The sequence below is a fragment of the Leiobunum rupestre genome, chromosome 2 (genome assembly GCF_980474605.1).
Source record: "Leiobunum rupestre chromosome 2, qqLeiRupe1.1.hap1, whole genome shotgun sequence".
Lineage (NCBI taxonomy): Eukaryota > Metazoa > Arthropoda > Arachnida > Opiliones > Sclerosomatidae > Leiobunum > Leiobunum rupestre.
The window spans coordinates 41,627,678-41,649,858 of record NC_143385.1 but is presented as its reverse complement, the minus strand read 5'-3'; the positions used below and the strand labels follow the sequence as shown (position 1 = coordinate 41,649,858).

Sequence of the window (22,181 nt, the reverse complement as noted above, 5' to 3'; positions counted from 1 at the left end):
AACGTTTGAGGAAAATTCCACTAATCCCGGTGTACCGCGGAACTAATGAAGTCATTTTAAAATCCCAGACTGGTTTCATCAGATAACATACCAGGAAAACATTAAAACGCCATAATAATAATATTTCACTGGGAAGGTTTGTTTCGCGTGATAAAATTCAATAATCTCGATAACTTTATTTCAACCTTAAAGACATCGTTTAGTTATCAAAGAAGTTGATAACTATAAGTATGACACCGACTATTGCTTTAATCATTAGTAAAATATTAACTATAAGTATGACATTTACTATGGTTTTAAAGCTATTTGTTTGACGGTCTATTGCTGTAAACATAAGTAAGATAATATTATAAGTATGACACTTACTATTTTTTTAAAGCTAATTGCCTGTATAAGTAAAGTAATAACTATACGAATGACACTAACTATTTTATTAATTATATTTGTTTGATGATCTATTGTTGTAATCATAAGTAAAGTAAGAACTATTAGTATGACATTTACTTTTTTTAAGCTAATTGTCTGTAGATCTATTACTATAATAATAAGTAAAGTAATAATTATAAGGATGACACTTACTATTGTTTTAATGCTATTGGTTTAACGATCTATTGCTGTAAACATAAGTAAAGTGACATCTATAAGTATGGCATTTTATTCTGTTTTTATGCTAATTTTTTGACCAAATATTTATTTAACACTGACACGATCACCCAGCTCCAACTTAAACTCACAACCGAATTGAGTTAGTGGCGTGTTATCGTCCTTGGTAGGAGATTATTTCGAGTTGGGCGTGTTTAGACACTAGGAGGCTCTGTGTTGAGAACTGAACCTTGATGGCGCAATAGCTTTGAAAATGAGTTCGGCGATAATTTATGGTAATTGTCATACTTATTGTTATTATGTTACTTGTGATATAATTTTATTGGTTTTTATGGTTCAACGTATTTTAGTCGGTTAATATCAGTATGAATTAGAATGTCCATTATTTTAATGGCATTAACGAGTAATTTCTTACGCAATAAGTTAAATCTAAAGCTATTGTATTTATGGTCATGTCAGGGCTCCCAGCGATTTTTTTTCCTATAAAGGAATTATAAGAAATTTCATAGAAAAAATAGGAATTTATAGGAACATTTTTAGCCATAAAATAGGAATTTATAGGAACATTTTTAGCCAAAAAATAGGAATTTATAGGAACATTTTTAGGCAAAAAATAGGAATTTATAGGAACATTTTTAGCCATAAAATAGGAATTTATAGGAACATTTTTAGCCAAAAAATAGGAATTTATAGGAACATTTTTAGCCATAAAATAGGAATTTATAGGAACATTTTTAGCCAAAAAATAGGAATTTATAGGAACATTTTTAGCCAAGAAATAGGAATTTATAGGAACATTTTTAGCCAAAATATAGGAATTTATAGGAACATTTTTAGCCATAAAATAGGAATTTATACGAACAATTTTGAAAAAATAGGAAATTATAGGAGTATATTGAAATTATAGGAATTTATAGGAACTCTGGGAGCCCAGACGTTGAGGTTTTCGGGAACACCGGACCTAAGCATGAGCTAAGCTCTATTTAGAAGGCAAATTTTTCCCAAACGTTAAGGCTGTTTTCTAATACATTATTTTTAAAATTATAGGAATTACTGGATATAGATATAGAAAAACTATAAAATTTCGAAAAAATTAGGAGATTATAGGAGCATATTGAAATTATAGGAATTTATAGAATTATAGGAACTCTGGGAGCCCTGTCATCTAGAGCATTAGTGCTATTTGTAAATTCAGTGTTCTAAGCAGGAAATCCTTTAATTTGATCGAGACCTCTCATTTTCAGCATTTATTTTGATAATAGGTTTAGCGAGAGTTGAAGCCCTTGTTTTTGTGGATAATTCGTACTACTTGTAGAATGGGCGCGTTAAGGCTATTTGATCACGTTCCCCGTACACGTATATTTGATTGGGATTAGTATCTCCAATACAGAGTTGCCATAGTTTTCCAGATTAAAATTTCCTAACTTTGTCAGGGTTTTTCTGACCATCTCCGGAGATTTTATTTTTAAATTATATTTTAGCAAACGTTTTCTATTTGCAATCAAAATTAAATTCAATGAGTTTTATACTAATTCTTAAATTTAACTGGTTTTACCAGCTTTACAGAGATTCCCCTGACTTATTTCAAGCTAAAATATAGCTATTTTTCAATTATATTTTTGTAAAAGCTTCTATTTGCATCAAAAAATGAAATTCCTTGACAATTATACTAGTTCTTAAAATTCTCAGATTTACAACTACTGCACGCAGTGGCGTAGCTAAGGTCTCCGCCCCCCCCCCCGTTAACCCCCCTCCATTATGGGCCCCGCACTGCGGAGTCGTTATTTACGCCACTAACTACACGTATTATGGCAACTCTGAAACTATAAATTATTTTCTACGTACTTTGGACATCAGGGCAGATTCTAAAATAAATTTTGTAAAAATTTTATACAGCCAGAGGTAAATAATATTTATCTTAAGAAGTTAAGACAGGGTGACCAGGGAAAGGCTTAGAAAATTTTATAGGAAAAATAGGAATTTTAGATCTCGAGGGAAAACCCCTTTAACCTGTGGGGAGATAACTTGCAAACTCAACAATCTGGGATCGAACCCGGCTCCTCTGGCTGCGAGGCGAAAGTATGTAGCTACGAACACTGGTCTCGTAAGAGTCGCAAAAGAGATATTACTCATTAAGCGTCAAAAGCGACAGACCAAAAGGCAGTCAAGTCTCAAGGAGACATTAGTTCGTGCCATTCGGGGGGCCTGGACTAGGTTAGTGTACTATTGGTCCGCCGTATGGCGCTGCGTGGCATTTACCGTCTTCGTCCTTGTTTCCGATGCGGGACAGGAGGCCCCCGATGTAGTGCGACATGGCCGCCGAGCTCCTGCTGCTGCCGTAGGAGAGACTGCTGGTGCCGCTGGGGGTCGCTGCCGACATCGGATTGACCGGAGACAGCGGGAACATGTAGCGCTGAGCCCCCTGGTAGAGGGAAAAGAAAACATTTTATCACAAAAATATATCAATGTCACCAACTCAATTTGTCAGTCAATTATTTCATTTTAAAAAAATATATATAATATAATATAATATAGATAAAAGGAATAAAACTAACAAAATAAAAAAATAAAATAAAATAAAATAAAATAAGAAAATAAAAATAACATGAAATAAGAAAATAAAATAAAAATAAAATGAAATAAAATAAAATAATATAATATAAATAAAAGATATAAAAATAAAATGAAATAAAAATAAAATAGTACAAATAAAATAAAAGTAGTACAAATAAAAAAAATAAAAAAATAAAAAATAATATAATATAATATAATATAATATAATATAATATAATATAATATAAATAAAAGAAATAATAAAAATATTTTTAAAAATTCCATTTTTAATATAATTTCATAATTTTCATTCACTCTAATATTAATATTTTTATAATCATAAATTATAACTATAAATAATAATAATAAATTATAATTTAGAGATTTTACAACTATACAGTGATTTCAGTATCACGTGACACGACGTCACATGCTTTTTCCCATAGAGAAAAAATCCAGCACTCAAACTACTCTATATGAAAATGCAGACACAAGAAGGCTAGGTATTAGCCTAGCTGATTATTATTTTTATTATTAGTCAATTCCACTAGTTTTCCAGCACTGAATATTTTCATAGTCCTTAGTAATTTCTACGCGTTCTTGGCATGATTAAGTTTCGATAATATTTCTGATTAGCGCGCGCAACCAATAGTTAGCTAATTGTATATTTCTCTAAATCGATAAGAAATGATATCTTTGTAAAATGAGAAGACGTCGGATAAACGCGGAAAGAAACAAGATACAATAGCAATAACATTCGCAGATTGGAAGAGTCGAGAGAGCGCTGACGGAGTGAAACGGAGAACAAGGATTAGAAACGAAAGTTAAACGCGCTCATAAATGAGTATTGGATTTCCGACACAGCCCGATAATGCCGCCTTATCAAATTTTTAGTAAATTTTGTCAGATAAAAATGTCACGTTGACAGTTCAATAATTAAGGTTTCGACATGGATTTTGATAACACGAGGTCAGGCGGAAAATTTAACGGTTCATTTTATCGTGATATTTTTTTATAACTAGGGTTATTTAATTTTTAAATTAATTTATTTTTATTGATTTAAATCCTCTATTATACTTAAATGTACAAATGTCCATTGAAAACAAACTAAATTTTTTAAATAGTAATTAAATTTAATGTACAAATTTCAATTCAAAACAAATTATAATTAAAAATTAAAAACACCTGTGTATATGGTCATAAAGAATAGTAAAAACAACTTTAATTACACAGTAAAAACTATTACACAGTTTTTACTGTGTAATTAAAGTAGTTTTTACTATTCTTTATGACAAAACAAATTAAATTAAATTTATTTTAAAATAGTAATTAAATTTAATGTACAAATGTCAATTCAAAACAAACTAAATTAAATTTAATGTACAAATGTCAATTCAAAACAAACTAAATTAAATTTATTTTTAAATAGTAATTAAATTTAATGTACAAATGTCAATTCAAAACAAACTAAATTAAATTTATTTTTAAATAGTAATTAAATTTAATGTACAAATGTCAATTCAAAACCAACGTGATATAACATTATATAATTTATAATTATAAAAAATGGTGACATGCTAATTCTATCTGTTGCGTTTATATTAAAATGAATGTTAAGTAAATATCAGAAATCCCATATTTCAAACGCGCCGGTTTAACAAAAAACGCCCAGGCAGCATTCGAATTTCGTGTAATTCCGAATATAATTCTCCACTCATTAAAACCCGTAATGGGTTACTCTTACGACCACAAAAAAACCTAACATTTTTCAAACCTGCCCATCACGATTTTGGTTTACACGTATATTAAAAAAACCCACCGTTTTTACCGAGAGTTAGAGAGTTTAAGTTAAACTCCTGACGTTGCGAACGGGATTGTCTAGCTTTCTACGGTACTTCCCAAACGTTTAGTCAAGCTACTTTGTCAGCGCTGTTAAAAGTATTCCTAAGTTTCGTCTTTAAAACGGCTAGAAGTTCCCACGCGCTCTCCGAAACTGTAAAGTTCGCGCCAAAGAAAACACTTATAATGAGGCCTTTCGTCTCTTTTTAGCGGCTGTAGTACAGTGGCGCCCTCGGACGCCACATAAAAAAGTGAAGAAAAAATACAGTAGGAGGAGTTGTAGTTGGACAAAAAAAAATTGAAATTATTTCGCGAAATTAGCCTCGTTGCAAAAAGAAAAAAGATAATTAATCAATCGTCGTACGTCCCACGACCGGCAGGGGGAGGCAGAAGCGTTCGAGGAAGAACGGTATTAAACGCCCTCCCGCGGTGAGTTCTAGCGGATGACAAGGACGATGAAAGAAGGTAATTCAAACTCTGCGGATTAAAGCAGAAGAGAATCTCAACCCTCGCTTGGATTAAAGACCCGTTCCCATCAAGTTAGGAACAGAATTATCAGGTTAAACTCAAATTAAGTTAATTACGCTACTGATCAACGTAGTGGTTGTTTTCACAACTTTTTAACTTTATTTTATATATTTCGTTCTTTCTATTATCTTTGTTGACAGAAGCCAAACTGATCAATAACATTTTAAAATGTGTAAAACGTGTTGATTCGTCCAAATATTTAAACCAACTTACGATGAGCTACTAAACTACAAAAAAATTTGGCGTTTATCTGTTATTTCACAGATTATTACTAAATAATGCGAATTTCCCTGATATTTCACTACATGGTGAAATTTTCCCTGATATTTCACTTATAAATTAGAAATTACCTGATTTTTCACTTAACATTGGGAATTTTCCTGATATTTCACTAAATTACGATAATTTCCCCGATATTTCACCAAGTAATGGAAATTTCCCTGATATTTCAATAAATAATGGGAATTTCCCTGATATTTCACTAAAAAGTTGGAATTGACCATATATTTCACTGATTTATTTCTTAATAATGGGAATTTCCCTGATATTTCACTAAATTGTTGGAATTAACTTGATATTTCTTAATAATGGGAATTCCATTATTAACAGATGATTACAAAAATTACGGGAATTTCTTTGATATTTCCCTGGATGTTATATCGACAATCTAATTCCCTGATATTTCCTGAAATTCCATTATATATAAGTCGCTTAGGTAGCTGATTATTATTATTATTATTATTATTAAAGAAACTACCATAATAACAGGAGTGATTACGTTACGTATGATGTAATATTTTAAGTTTTTTCCTTCCAAAGGGTCATAATGCGAACGGGCCTTTCGTTAGGTAAGCGAAGCGGAAAAAAAGGTTTTAAATGTATTGAGCGTGATTAAATGCCGAGGCTTAAGAAGATAAGTGGACGGGGATCAGCGTGCTGAGGGGGGCGACAGTGGGTCAGATTAACGTGGAGTGCCGAAGAGGAAAAAGGAAAAAAAGAGAGACAAGAACACCAAAGATAATTTTCTTATCGGGAACAAGTCAGGCAAACATCTCCTAATTAAGTCATCGGGTTTTTTCACGCCGATAACTAATCGAACGTTTCTTTCATTCATTGACTGTCAAACAGCCAAAGTGAAACCTAGCCGATGCCTTTTATTCAAATACACCACTTCAGGGACTATTGTGGCGTCATCTACGGAAGGTTTTTGGAAATAGGTACCGTTTAAGGTTTTAAGAAATGGGAATAATTTAATTTACGTTTTAGGCGTTGAATTTCTATAGTGGTAGATGGCGCGGCAGTAAACGAAGGGGTGGCGCCATCTACGGAATGTTTTCGTACGTTGGCATTCGTTAACTTTGCCGGGTACAATAGTTTTGTTTTTGGTTTGTGTATTTATCTTCTTATCGCTGTTTGTATATTCTTTCAATTTGTAGTCTAATTCTGTATGATGCACATGGTGTGAAGGCCTCCGCTGCCATATACACCAATAAAGTCTTTCTTATTTTTGAAAAAAAAAAAAAAAACCAATTTAAGATTTTTAAATTATGCGATAGTTTAAAATTACGTTTTAAGCGTTTCGTTTTTGTAGTGGTAGACGGTAGATACTATTTAAATTTTTTAGAAATGGTTGAAATTTAAATAACGTTTTCAGCGTTTCGTTTTTCTAGTGGTAGATGGCGCGGCAGCCTATGAAGTGGTGTATTGGATAACGCAAATCAAGCCTATAAATACGTTTCACATAAGTGTGTCAGTTAATCGAAAACTAAAACCAACTCTGAAAGGAAAAAACAATCCTTTGTTTTTAAAGGGAATTAGTCTTAGTAATTAGTTGAGCGAACGAATATATCTCAAAAAGATTTTGATATTAAAAGACATATTTCCGAAAAATTCTACAAATAAAGGGAAAAATGGGAAAACATTAAAAATATAGAAAAATAAATAATTAAAATTATAAATAATAATTTGCCTTGTCTGGTGTGAAGTACAAGTACAATTGAATAATTAAATAATTACTATAAGTGTTGATGAAGTGGCAGTTAAAAATTTCAAGCAGAAGATAGGGTAACTGACACACTTATGTGAAACGTTTATAAACTTATGATAAAACACGAAAAGGTTAAATTGCTTTATTGTTCGTGACAAATGTATTGCAATTTTTAAAAAAGGATTTGGCCAAGTTTCGCGCGTTATTTCACAACGAGTACTTATTGACATTTAATAAATTCACGCTCGAGGAAAAATGAAACGGAAAATTTAAGAATTTGTTTAAATTCGATTTATTAACGGTGCCGATAATTTTCCATCGAGTGTGAAACCATCTAAATGAATTACTAATATTATCTGATATTTTAATTATATTAAATTAAAAAAGTAAAATTAAATTAAATTAAATTAATTACAGAGATTTAGCAACTCACGAAATTTAATTGTAAAAAATGCTTAGCATAGTAAAATCATTTGGGTACCGCAGGGTACACGACGAAAGTACGTTGTTCAGATTATCTGACGTAGTACTGTCCAAACACAAATTCGTCATCGCGTGTCCTGCTTTACCGAAATAAATATTTGTCTGATAAATTGTTATAATTTTAATAGATTAGATACTGGAGTTCAAATCTATTAATTTGACGTAGACGTTCACGTTTATGCATTTATAATTGTTGCTAAAACTTATTTGATACCATAAAAAATATTTGAAATACCACGGCAAAGACAACAACCAACAGAAAATAATTTTGAAACCAAATATAAAAACATCGGTGAATGTACAACCACTTCACGTCAAACACACACACACACACAAATGAAACGAGTGTTCAGACAGTAATTAAAATTAACTGTTCGTAGTGTTCAGCTTGTTTAAGAACATCCGTAGGTGGGGGATATGATTAGGATTCAATAAATAAATGGACTTATATCATAAGTCAAAATTTCAGCCAGAGATGATATAATTATCTTAACGTTGGAATTCAACGGAAGCCCGAGCGTAAAAGATGTCTGCTGAATAGCGACCGACATCCAATAATTGTTGAAGAATTTCACTATAAATTTCAATGGACTGCTCACATATAGGGCTTAATTTTGAAAGAAATATTTTACTGGGTTGCCATATAAATTTCCCTGTTTTCCTTGACCATTTTAAGAGATTTTCCCTGACTTTTAAAGGCCAAAATATTTATTTTATATTTTACTTTTTACAGAAAATAATAAATTTAAATGTACTTATATTTCAGTCATTGCAGTGTTGAACATATTACCCAAACTTTCACGGAAATAAATGATAATTATAGAATTTGTCATATATCTAGAGTGAAATAACTTTCAAAAAGTGTGTAGATAAAATTGAATTCCCTGACTTTTTACAAATTCTTGAATTCCCTGACTTTGCCCTGACTTTTTACAAATTCTTAAAATTCCCCGACTTTTTTCAAATTCTTAAAAATCCCCGACTTTCTACAAATTCTTAAATTTCCCTGACTTTTTACAAATTCTTAAAATTCCCTGACATTTTAGGCCCATTTTAAATTCCCTGACTTTTCCCTGACGAGTGGCAACCCTGTTTTAATTTATAATATATTTATTTATAATTAACAATTATGGGGGTTAAGCAATTGGTTACGTAATTGAATTGTTACTTTTCGCCACCAGGGGGAGCCATCCAGAGATTGATCTAGTTTGAAGACAAGCAGCAGTTGTCCAATTTAACGAGAAACGGCATCGGGTGACAGCAGTTGCGATGGAAATATTCTCCCCTCCACTATCCGGGATTTTAGCGGTTCCACGTAACACGACGTCATCCACGCTTACCCCCCCCCCCTCAATAAAGAGAAAAAACAGTGGCGCCAACTGGCGGCCATTGTCGAACTACGAGCAGCTTCTTCGGGTAGCAGCAGTTGCTGATTGAGTCGGAATGGGGAAAACGTTAAGTTTCATTTCTCTTTTCGGTCGTCAAACTCGATTTCTCCGCTTTAACGACACGAGCTTTTGGCGACACAATTTCTTATCTGCGAATAGGACGAAGTCGCGATAATGTCCCCTTTCTAGAATAGGAGTCATAAAGACGCAAATCGTCAAATCGGACTTTTAAGAAATCATTCTTCGAATTCGTGATGACTAGCTATTACTGATGATTATACCAAGAATTTTCATCAGCCATTGTCAGAAGTACATAAATATATTTTACGAGCGAGTAATGTTGTAAAAAAATATATTATTTTATAAATTTTCCCCGATGTAATAGTCATAGAAACTTCCTATATTAGTATAATGATGTATTTCGTACTGTACAATTTTTTCTTCCAAGATTTATTTTGAAAACTCGGTGGTAGATTGTTTAGGTACTAGATTTAAGCGAGTAACATACAGGGAGGATAAATTAAATAATTATAAACAGCTAAGATAATACCCAAGGCACCACCTTTGGCCGAAGTCATCGAGAGACTCTTAATACCGTTAAATAGGTGGCCAGGTTACAATGCGTAGGAGGGTGGTGGCAAGCCCTTCATGCCACGCGAGCCAACAGCTCCCTACACTAACTATTACCGTTAACCTCTACACGTTTTTATGGAAGATAACTAACGAACCCAACGCTTAAGGAATGGTTCAGAGTTTTAATCCAGTGCCACAAGCTGGGATCAAACTCGGCTCCTCTTGCTGCGAGGCGAAAGTGCAACCCATATTTTCATGTCATTACAAGATGTATTATATAATTTTAGTTTTAATTTTAGTCTTTTTAAGGATAACGCCGAAGTAAAATTACTCCAAGATAAATACTTTCTCAATGGTTCGAAAAACCAGGTTTACCTAATTTCTAACAAAGAGAGTACCCGAGGTGTTTAGGGCCGATTTTGTTCAAAGTCGGGCATAATGTAGACCTATATGAGATATGAAATTTGTCAAAGGGAGACGTTGCACTACCCATTCGATTTGCCATGGCAACCGAAAATGTTTTTGACCATTTAAAACAAAAAATCTCCATTTAAAAAAGCATGGGATTTTCTCGGTTTCGCAGAGTACTTCATATTAATTTTATTTTTAAAATCACGAAATGGGTAATTTGGACTACAATTAGGTAAATTTCATCAAGCTTGGGTAAATTGGAACATTTTTGGGGTGAAATTGTAACACTTTTTGGGTAGAATAAGGAAAAAATCTTATTTTTGTTTTAAGTGGTCAAAAACATTTTCGGTTGCCATGGCAAATCGAATGGAAATTTCAAACCTCATATAGGTCTACATTACGCAATAAACACCTCGGGTACTCTCCTTGTAAGTTCTAAGCGTAAAGAAAACTACAAAGAGTGGCTGATAAGAAATGAAGTGTCGTCGGGGTGTAGTCAAAGCGCCAAGTTTGAGGTGTAGAGCATGAGAAATGATCAAAGAACTAATCGAGCGTGAAAAAGAGGGGGTTTTTTTTTTAAGAAAATGAATGGATGACTAGCGTACACGCTACGTCCAAATTCGATCTTAATTTTGCGGTTGAAAAATAGATACTAAACGATTTACCTAAGTTCCGCGTACGGAAAACAACGGCGTTTAGCGGTGGCCTGTAAAACGATTTCGGCACGGAAGGTTACGAAGAGAGGTTAAGACAGCGCCCGAAAACGTGTAAGGGGAACCTTGTGGGCGTGTAGATGTAACTTTGCGTGTGTAAAGCTACAAGTTTGCTGATGCTGGTTTAAATTATCTATTATTTGTTGCGTACTTTGGATATTCCACTTTTAATTACAGCCATTATTAGCAAGGTTTCTGCAATTTTTACTGGCCATTTCGAGAGATTTTTGCCTGATTTATTTTACATCAAACTTTGCTAATTTTTAAACTATACTTTCGTAAAGGTTTCGTATTTGCAACCAAATTTCAACTCCCTGACCTTTATACAAATGTTTGAAATTCCCTGACTTTGAGGGAAATGTTTGAAATTCCCTGACTTTGAGGGAAATATTTAAATTCCCCGACTTTGAGGGAAATATTTAATTTCCCCGACTTTGAGGGAAATATTTAAATTCCCCGATTTTTCCTGAAATTCTAGGTTTTCCAGGTATGGTTGCAACCCTGAATTAGAGCTCGATGAAACGGATAAATTAACCGCCAAAATTTCCATTAATCATAAAAATTCGATTAACTGTTTATTAATGGATATTATTGGCGGATAATTTTCGGATATGGATCTAAAAGAAATGTACAGAAAATTTCTTATCCGAACGCCGAGCCCTACCCTGAATAGCGTAAGTAACATTAAAAAAACCCCAGTACGATACTAGCTAGTTCTTTAATAGTATAATTCCTGTTTAAACGCCTAGGTATTCTTCTGCCTGTCACCCTTTAAGTTTACTTCCCGCCAAACATATACCCTGGTGGTAGACCAACGTGTTCTGCCTGTAATATCTTTTCTACACTGAAACTCTCTCGCCGGGCTCCAACTTGGACTTGCAACCTATTCCGTTAGGTGGCGTTCGAATTGCGGAAAATTTTCCGGAAACTCTCCTGGAAAATTTTCCGCATTTTAATTATCCGGAAAATTAACAACACTAAGAGTCTTTTAAGATGAGTAAAAAAATGAGTTTGGGTTCCACCAGAATTAGGTGGATAATTTATGGTTCCATAGCAGATAAGAAATTGTGAACCGCTGAACTAGACGACTCAATGATAATCGCGAGACCATATAGATTGATAAACAAGCTGAACAAAGAAGAGTTAAAAAATAATAAAAACGGCAAACAAAATCAAATCAAATCCACTCCAATTCAGACGAGCTTCAAAATGATATCCAGTTCGTGGTAACGAAACCTCCACGTTTTCTTCCTTTACATAGGGTCAAATTAAACTGTTTATGGGATCGAATTTTAACATTGCAAGGGAAAAGATTCTTAAAGGGCATTAGTGGACGATATTTAAATACCAGATGGCGCCAACAGTCTCAAATTATGGGATAAACCAGTGAGTAACCATTTTCTACGATATAAATTAATTGTCCACCATATCCTAAACAAAAGATTTACAATCGAGCCTGTATAAACGTATGTTTGTTTCCCTTTAAGAAAAGCAGCTAGAGATTTGACAATCTTAAGATATTTATATGATAAGGATATAATTGGTTAATATCATTAGTAAACGTTTCAAACTTAATTTTTAACAGGGATGCCACCATAATTTCAGATTCAAATTCCCTGTTTTCCATGCCCATTTTAAGAGATTTTCCCTGACTTTTTAATACCAAAATTAGACAATTTTTAGCCTTATATTTTACTTTTGTCAGATGTTTATGAATTGAAATCATTTAAGTACAAAAGTATTATTGCAACGTGAAAAAAATTAGCCAAACTTTCAAGGAACTAAATAATAATCATAGAATTTGTCAGATAACTAGAGTAAAATTACCTTAAAAAAGTTTCAAGATAAAATTTAATTTCCTGACTTTTAACAAATTCTTAAAGTTCCCTGACTTTTTTGGCTCATTTTTAAATTCCCTGACTTTTTAAAAATTCTTAAAATTCCCTGACCTATTAGGCTCATTTTAAAATTCCTTGACTCTTCCCTGACTTTTCAAAAGTTCTTAAAATTCCCTGACCTTTTCTTGACTTTTAAGGCTCATTTTTAAATTCCCTGAACTTTCCTTGACTTTTAAGGCTCATTTTTGAATTCCCTGACTTTTCTCTGACGTGTGGCAACCCTGCTCAAGATAATCTAACCATATATATATATTGTCTAATACCACGAAGTAAAGGTAAAATTTGTAAACAACTGTTTGCGAAATAGTGTCAAGGAGGTATCGAGGTAACGATATCATTTGGAAGCAGTCCGATGTACCTGTGAGGCGGTGGCGGTGGCGGTGGTAGGGGAGGCGAGTGGTTGTAGGGCGGCGGGGTTGCTGGTGGGCCGCTCGGAGTCCGTGGAGGACCTGGTCAGCATGGACGGGTACAGCTTTTCCGATTTGGTCGAGCGGATGGAGCTGGACCTCGAGACGCGCGGCGAAGGGGACAGCTCTCTCTGGTGCAGCATCAGGCGGGCGTGGGTCAGCGCGGTGCCGGACCCCGAGCCCGCCGACGGGGTCCCCGCCCGCCCACCGACGCCCACCAGCCCGCCGCTGGAGGACGACGTGGGCACGCTAAGGGGGCCGTTGCCTGATATTCCATTCACCTGTTTCGCGACAAAATTAAGTCCAAAATAACTAAAAATAAACAAAATATACGCTTCGAAACGAGTCAAATACAAGTAAAATAACCAAACAAACTTAAATTAACAAATTATACGTAATACGAAATAAGGATAAACCTAATTAGCCTTTAGAAATTTATGTTGGTTTACCTTTAAGAAACGAAGCTTGAGGCACAATTTACTATTTGATTTTTTTTTCAGTTTCTAACTTAATTAAAAAATAGGTCATATCTTATAACTATACAAGATTCAATTAAAATATCAAGCTTTCATTAGGGTTCATACAACAAACCCGCCACAGTTTTTTCACAATCTAATTCCCTGAATTTTCCAGGTTTTCCCTCACCATCTCCGGAGATTTTCCCTGACTTATTTTGTGCCATGATTTTGTATTTTTTAACCTATATTTTAGTACAAGTTTCCTATTTGCAACCGAAATTAAATTCCCTGACATGTCCCTGACTTTTAGACTAATTTTTAAAATTCCCTGATTTTTATACCCATATTCAAATTCCCTGACTTTTCCAGGTATTCCAGGTACCGTGGCAACCCTGATACAAATATTGGGAAGCCGATTTCCCAGATTTTTTTAAGATGCAAGATAACCTCAACTAAAACTAAGATGTAGTGATATGAGATTTAAACTAAGTTGGTTCCATATTATAATATATAAAAGATGTAATAAAGGCAAATCTTTAATAAGAAAACTTATTGATGTAAATTTGTTCTCTTTAGGGGAAACTTTCTGAACCGTCATAAATTTCCTTGATATTTATTAAAAAAATGGAATTTCCATGACTTTTCAGTCAATAATCTAATTCACTGATATTTCCAGATTTTTCAGATCTGTATGAACCCTGATTATATTTTTTGTGATTTTAATGCAATGAGTAATCAAAATAATTAATAAATATTATAAATAATAATTCATTAATAATTTAAGTGTATTTGCTCGAAGACGTTTAAATTCAACGCTTCGTGACAGGGCGAAAAATATCTATAAAGCAGTCGTATAAATTAATGCGTTCACTTTATTTTTGGAGAAAAACGCAAATAATAATCATCTTTCCTTTTGTTCCTTAATAAGAAGGAGATTCTGTTGGTTTATAGAAAAGGGGGGGGGGGTTCCATTTTTGAATGGGGGCACGGAGGAGAAGAAACCATAAAAATACAAGCAGGAGACGACGTTGCATCGATCGCATTGGGAGGGAAGACGCAGCGAAGGCTTCTTTCTATGACGATATGTGCACGCTTCGACGGGCAGCCTGGCCACGTTCTCTCTCTCTCTCTCTCTCTCTCTCTCTCTCTCTCTCTCTCTCCACTCTCGACATTTTTACGTGTAGCGCCATTTTATGGTAAGGCTTGTTATTATGCCGCGTCTCAACTTTTACGTGTGGCGCCAATTTATGGTAAGGCTTGTTATTATGCCGTGTCTAGACTTCTTACGTGTGACGTCATTTTATGGTAGAGGAATTACTTTACTGCGTTTCTACATTTTTTACGTGTGGCGCAATTTTAAACTAGTTACGCCACGTCTCCACATTTTTTACGTGTGGCGCCATTTTATGATCGAAAGAATAGTTATAGTGCGTCTCTACATTTTTTTCCGTGTGGCACCATTTTATGGTAAAGTTAGTTATTATGCCATGTTTCGGCTTCTTACGTGTGAACATTGACCGAAGCTTGACTAGAGAAACTCAAAGGGGTATAATCTAAATCAAAGGGATAGTGAATAGCCTATACAAAATATATTTTATCGATTCCTACTCCCAAAAGAAGTACAAAAATGATACTCACGTTACGAGATAATTTAAATTAAATTTTTAGTTTCGTTTAGAACGGGCCTTGGCCATAGCACGCGCTCTCTACCTCTATTTCTCAAGTTGCCCGCCAACGCGCGGACGGCCAATGGGAGAGCGCGCTTTATCATCGTTTCAGGGTTGTTCAAAATTCATTTTAAAAAGGCTAAAATTTTACATTTGGTCGGTTTGATATGTGGAAAAACATTTTGAAAATGTTTTAATTTGGTACCATCATCGCAGCTCTTGTAGAGAACGTTCGTCTGCTATTTACTCCCAAGTAATCATAGAGGGCGATACTCAGTTACTCACTCAGACGAGCATTCGTACAGTGCCACCGCTTTATTTTCCACGCTCGCTGCGAGGATAGTTTTGAAATTTTTGAGTAATTATTATTAGTTACTAAATAATAATAATAATCCATTAGTAATTTATTATTATTAATTAAAATTTAAAAGTAAACAGTGTGCATTTGTAAAAACATTTTGTATTATTATTTTGAGCTGCAAAAACTATTTTACATTATGCATTTAGAAAAAACAAAATTAAAGAAAAACTATTTTGTATTTTGCATTTTACACATTGAGTTATGGATAAAGTATTTTGCATTTAAGGAAGGTTACGCAGAGGCGTACACTGATGAGAAGGTTCTGTTACATATGCTGTAGCGAATATGAGAATTGAATGATTTGAACGCCGTACGTGTATTGTGATCAAGGACCACTTGTTTTGATCTATCTCGGTTTCAGCAGGCTACTCGTAAAAGAGAGGAGCATCCATGTCGCGTGTTGGTAGCCGCGCATTGCGTTGCTATCGGCGACTCCTCCAATTCCGTGAAAGGGAGCCATATAATCCCAGGCTGCTTTTTGGATCGCCCGAAGGGACCCCCGCAAACGAATTAATAGGCATTTTGCGAAAGGTATGAACTGAGGTAGAGAGCTAGTATATGATGGGCGCGCGTGACGGAGAGAGAGAGAGAGAGAGAGAGAGAGAGAGAGAGAGAGAGAGAGAGAGAGAGAGAGAGAGAGAGAGAGAGAGAGAGAGAGAGATGGGGAGTGATAGGTGGGCGCGTGTATGGTTTCTTCAGGCCGGGGCAGTCATCGGAAACCCCCGGCGACGACGCCAGGGGTCGCTCTTTCTCCCTTTTACTCGGAGGATCAATACGAGATGTTTTCCAAAAATAGCCCCTCGCTGCGTGTAAGATATTTCGAATTGAGGAATATTCCTGCTTCACTGCTTCGATGATGAGTTGCATTTTTTCAAGGGTTTGGCTAGGTTAAGACGATCCACGGCAGGGTTGCCACCAAATTTTGAGATTGAAATTCCCTGACGACCATTTTAAAATATTTTTTTTTATTTTATATTTTACTTTTATCAGAAGTTAATAAATTTCAATGGACTTATATTTCAGCAAAAAGGTTATTCAGGGTTGCCACAGTTTTTTCACAATCAAATTCCCTGACTTTTCCAGGTTTTCCCTGACCATCTCCGGAGATTTTCCCTGAATTATTAAGTTATTTTGTATTTTTTAACCTATATTTTAGAAAACAATTCCTATAATAATAATAATCACCTAGGCTAATACACAAGGCACCACCTTAGGCCTAGGTCATCAAACTACTTTTAAAGCCATTAATTCAGGTGGCCCGGTTACAATGCGTAGGAGGGTGGTCGCAAGCCCTTCCTATTTGCAACCGAAATTAAATTCCCTGACATTTCCTTGATTTTTAGACTAATTTTTAAAATTACCTTACTTTCCCTAATTTCTATATCCATATTCAAATTCCCTGACTTTTCCCGAAATTCCACGTTTTCCAGGTACCGTGGCAACCCTGTTATTGCAATGTTGAAAAGGTTATTGCTTTCAGTAAAAAGGTTTATGCAATGTTGAAAAAATTAGCCAAACTTTCAAGGAAATAAATGATAATCAAAGAATTTGTCATAGATCTAGAGTAAAATTACGTTGAAAAAGTGTCAAGATAACACTAAATTCCCTGATTACCCAGTTTTCCCTGGCGTGTGGCAACCCTGTTTAAATATAAGAATAGTTAAATGTCTTCTTATAGGACCACAGAATCATTCGAAAAATATTTCCTGTAATAGCAGATATGAGCAATAAAATATTGGCGTTTTTCAAGCCTTATTTCCGAAATTGAAGATGGCGCCACACAACACTAGTTGTCTTTCCCTCTTCTATTCAGAGGCACATTCCAGAGCCCCCTAGTGCTAAAACTTATATTAAAATATTTAAAATTTTCCAAAACATGTTAAGATCAGTAATATTCTTTCTATTAATAGTTATTATAGAGTCACCTAGCAGTGAACTCGAGAAGTTCAATTACTTATTGGATTTGGCGATTTAAAACACAAAGCATCTGCGTATACTAAAAAGATTTAAAGCAACTTTGTGAACTATTCGCGGTGGGCGCTCTTTAGTAATTGAAAACGCTAATTATTAAATAATTATTTTGGTATTCGTAGTTGGGCGCTTATAATAAACTATTCTAAGCTACTTCCAGTGAGCCTTTGAAAGGTTCTTTACCTTAGAGCAATTGGAAGACATTGGAAGGTTGCTAAGTACCACCTAGGAGCAACAAACACAGCACCCCACACAAGGAGAACGCAACCCGTCATAAGTCGTGCTTTTTCTTGTGTACATTTTTCATTGGTTAGACGCTTTAGCGCCTGCTGCCGTCGGAAGAGGAAAATTCGGAAATAGACTTCACCCTTTCCGTAAAACGTGCAGCGTAAAGGTTCGTCCAATGAATTTTGTACACAACTCTGCGTTAGCGTGTTTAAAGGCTAGCTGCGTTCTCCTTGTCTTTGCCATGCCTTCCTGGAGGTGCCAAATGGATTTCTCGATTTGCGCTCCGACTGTTACTATTGAACAACGGCGCGTGACGCAAGGTCGGTGGCGCGTTCCAATTAGCACGTGACACCGAGCGTGCGTCGTGCGCCGTTGTTAAAGGGAAGCGAGAATGCCCCACCGAGTGAGTTAAGTACAAATCAACCTCATTGTTCATTTCGAATAAATCGTAAGACTCACTTGACTGTGGACTCCAGCAGACCCGGCGGAAGCCAGCGACTCCATGCTGTCGGCCTCAGTCAGTCCTCCGGTCAGAACTCCGCCGCAGTACCGTCCAGCGGGTGCGGAAGCCACCGAAGCGGCCGAACTAATGGAGCCTCCGGGGCGAATCCAGGCGTACGGGCTGTTGGCTGAGCCGTAGTTGGAGGACAAGTCCAGGCTGACGTAGTTGTCGCTCTCGGAGCCGCCGGGCAAGCGACCCGAGCCCGGAACGGACAGACGCGGCCCTCGACTGTCCCTGGCCGCGTTGAGAGAGTGCAATCCCGCCAAGGTCACGTAGTCCGCGGAGTTCTGCGTGCCGTTAGTCAAGCTGGAAGACCGGCCGCCGTAGGAACGCTCTCGGAGACCTCCCAGAGTCGGAGAGGTGAGCAAATACTGGTGTTTGGTCCCGGAGGTGCCGGAGCCGGGGTGTCTTCGACTCAACGAACTGTATTCGCTGTCCGACAACGCCGTGGCTCCCGTCACGTACAGGTCGTGGTTGGTCGTTTGCGTGTTGGCACACACCTTGACCTTGCCTTTACGTTCCAGAGTGTTCTTGGCAGCGACGTGGTTCTGAGCGACGGAGGCCGCGAGGTCGCCCCCCTTGTCCAAAGAGACGCTCCTGTTTTTGGAGCTCCCCGATTTAGAGACCCCGTTCGATTTGACGGGGCCGTTCGACGAACACGCGAGGACGCTGCCGTTGCTGACTGACCCCGACGACCTCTTGATCTGCCCGTAGGCCACCAGCCCCTGCGCCGCGGGAGACGCCGTTCCGGAAACGGAGTAGGATCGACCCTTCTTGTCGGAACTGGAGGATTTGCCGGTGGTCTGCAGAGATTCGCAACTTCCCCGGACACTTCCGCCTCCTTCGACGGGCGGCCGTTGCTTCAAGTCGTCTTTCGACAAGGTCAGCTTCGACGATTTACCCTTAAAGGCTTCCGTGACTCCGTTGACCACCGCCATGCTCTTGTTCTTGCTGCCGGAAGACGACGAAGAGGAACTCGAGGATCCCTTCTTTTTCCCGCTTCCTTGATGGCCGTGTCCGTTTTGCGCGTTGATGGCCTCTTGCGCCGCGGCCTGTTGTTGTTGTTGTTGCAGTTGCTGTTGCTGTTGTTGCGTGTACTTCTTCCAGGCCGCCGAAGAGGTCGCGTTCGAATGATGGAACGCGCTCGATTCGGTCTGCATCGAACTGTCCGTTTTCTTGACGCAACTCTTGGAGATCCTGGCATTGGCCGGTGAGCCGTGATGAGTCTCGGCGTTCTGTTTGCGCGATGAACGCGACGAACTCTCCGAGTGGTTACTTTCATGGTGGCGATGATGGTGGTCGCTCAAGGACAGCGACTTGCTGGACAAGCCTTCCCTGGGTCCCCTCTTCAGGCTGCCGTACGGGTTGTTCGGTTCGGAACTCAAGGATGAACCCGTCAGGTTGTCGTCCGTGCTAAATTCGTTTATGGTGTCGCTGATGCCACTGCTGATCGAACTACTGTCGTCCAAACTACAAAATTAACAAAACACAGATTAAAATGGATGTCTTACTGGGAAACGGTAATCACAAGTTTTAATATATAAAGCCAAGTCACTCGCAAAGTGTCAGGATAGCCAGAAAAATATCAGAAAATTAACAAAAATAAATATAAGTACCGTTTGATATTCAATTTTGTACCTCCATAAAAGTGTAAGTACCATTATTTTAATTATACTAAAAGCACGATTTTCATACTGCTAGACGCCGTTAAGAATATTGACTCTGATGAGACGATATCCACTCACGCTCTATCAGCGATAACGGTTTCCGTTTGATTGCTCGAGATTAACTCCGAATCTATCTCTGACGTCATAGATCACGGCCCGATCGACTAGAGTAAAACAGCAAATGGAATATTCCATGAACACTCAAAAATTTGCTCTGATCTCGATCCGTTGATCTGTCGAAATCGGCAGATCGGTTTCGGGCAATCTCGGAGCACCCGAGTGCCGGAAAGGGATCGGAGCGAATCTGAGCACCCAAATGGAACATAAAATGTTGATGAGAGGGATCTAGAGCGCTCGAGAGCAGTCACATGGAAAACGCTATATGCTTCTTCCCCCTGAACAGAATCAAATCAGCACGGTTATCTCATTGGTTCCCTGAAGCTGACGGTTTCCGACGCGATTGAAGCCCACGCCGGGGACGGTTTTTCCTTCCCCCTTCGATCCAAATAAATGAATTTGTAATTTGGTACCGTGTGTACGGCCGTGTGGATTATGTTTCATCGAAAACTCGCAACTTAAAATCTGTCTGCAAATGAACTTGGCTTTCTTGTTTGAGCGTTTCTTTTACGTCGTTGTCTCTTACATTTACAAGGCTACGAGCGCGTGGTGAAGTCAAGAGGAATTTCGGATTTTCGCGCGCGCTAAGATTTTAAATGTATTGGATTTTGTTATTTTTTCCATTTTATTTTATGAGAAATTGAAATAATTCCGAGAGATCCTTCCGATTGAGGGTTTTGTAACGAAGCGATTACCAACTTCCGGTACGTGGCCTCCGTAAAATCGGTGTCCATCGGTTACTGTAATACACTATCTATAGTTAGTTTCCAGGTAACCATGGATGTAATATTTTTAGAGTTATGACCGGAAGTGGGTAAACGCTATCAACTACGCGCAAAATATCAAAATAATAAGATTTTATAGGACCTTTGGGGGATTTCGCTATGAATATAGGATGTTAAAGGACATTTTTGAAAATATAGGATTTTATAGAAATTATAAGACGATAAACGACTTAAATTCGTGAGACTACATGGCAGTTACTCGCAGTTCGTAACCTTTTTAAATTTGCTCCAATCAAACGTAATACACTAGGTTGGAGGACCTGCTTTAAAAATAACAGTGAAACGAGCTCGTTTTAACATTTACGCCCTTAATTCCTCTAGTGCTTATAATAATTTTGGTGGATTTTGACTTTATCGTTACTTAGATATAATTAATTTAAAACAATCACCGTAGTTCCAGTTCAACTTGATAACAAAAACGTTATTTAGACCATTGTTACACCAATTGATTGAGAGTAAAAATTCTAGTGCTTAAAGTATTTTTGAATTTGATCAAAATTTAGTTTAGCCATTAAACTTAATTTTCTAAAGATACGTGAAATCTAATAGATGGCGTTAGCTCTGTATTTTTGTTGACGTTTTATGTCGATCTGACGAAGATTTACCTCGAAATAAAAAGCTTCATTTGAGAGAAACGGAAAAGGTAATTAGGACGCTTAAGTTCTAACAAGTGGTATTTTTCACTGCCATCATTATCAACTCGGAGGGCCGAAGCAATGGAGAGAGAGTGAAGCAAAAACACCGTCTCCAAATGAGGTCCCTTCTCACGCGATCGGACCATCAGAGAGGAAACAACAGCACACGCTACGCTCGTTGCTTTTTATGGTCTGCGCGAATTCTATCACGAATCACTTCTTCGAAGACAGATCACGGCTTCTTCGGTTTATCTCGAAAAAAGGACTAATTCTTTTTAAATAAACCCTACAATGCCATATTTTCTATTTTATTATTTTATATTATTTTTTATTATGTTATATTTTATTATATTCTACTTTATTTTATTATATTTTATTATATTCTACTTTATTTTATTATATTTTAT

At 36.6% G+C, this 22,181-nt stretch overlaps 1 protein-coding gene across 8 annotated transcripts in view; it reads right to left on the bottom strand.

Moving 5' to 3' along the window:
- Positions 1–22,181, bottom strand: part of sick (sickie) — a 363,513-nt gene that overhangs the window by 39,707 nt on the left and 301,625 nt on the right. For 7 of the 8 annotated variants that reach the window (XM_090165613.1, XM_090165609.1, XM_090165611.1 and 4 more), the window contains 3 exons: positions 18,528–20,040; positions 13,335–13,664; positions 2,863–3,025 (listed from right to left, as the gene is read on the bottom strand). In XM_090165613.1, the coding sequence (XP_090021739.1) occupies positions 2,863–3,025; positions 13,335–13,664; positions 18,528–20,040 (2,006 nt within the window). The remainder of the gene's footprint in view (positions 1–2,862; positions 3,026–13,334; positions 13,665–18,527; positions 20,041–22,181) is intronic. The other variant, XM_090165614.1, reaches the window with a different exon arrangement.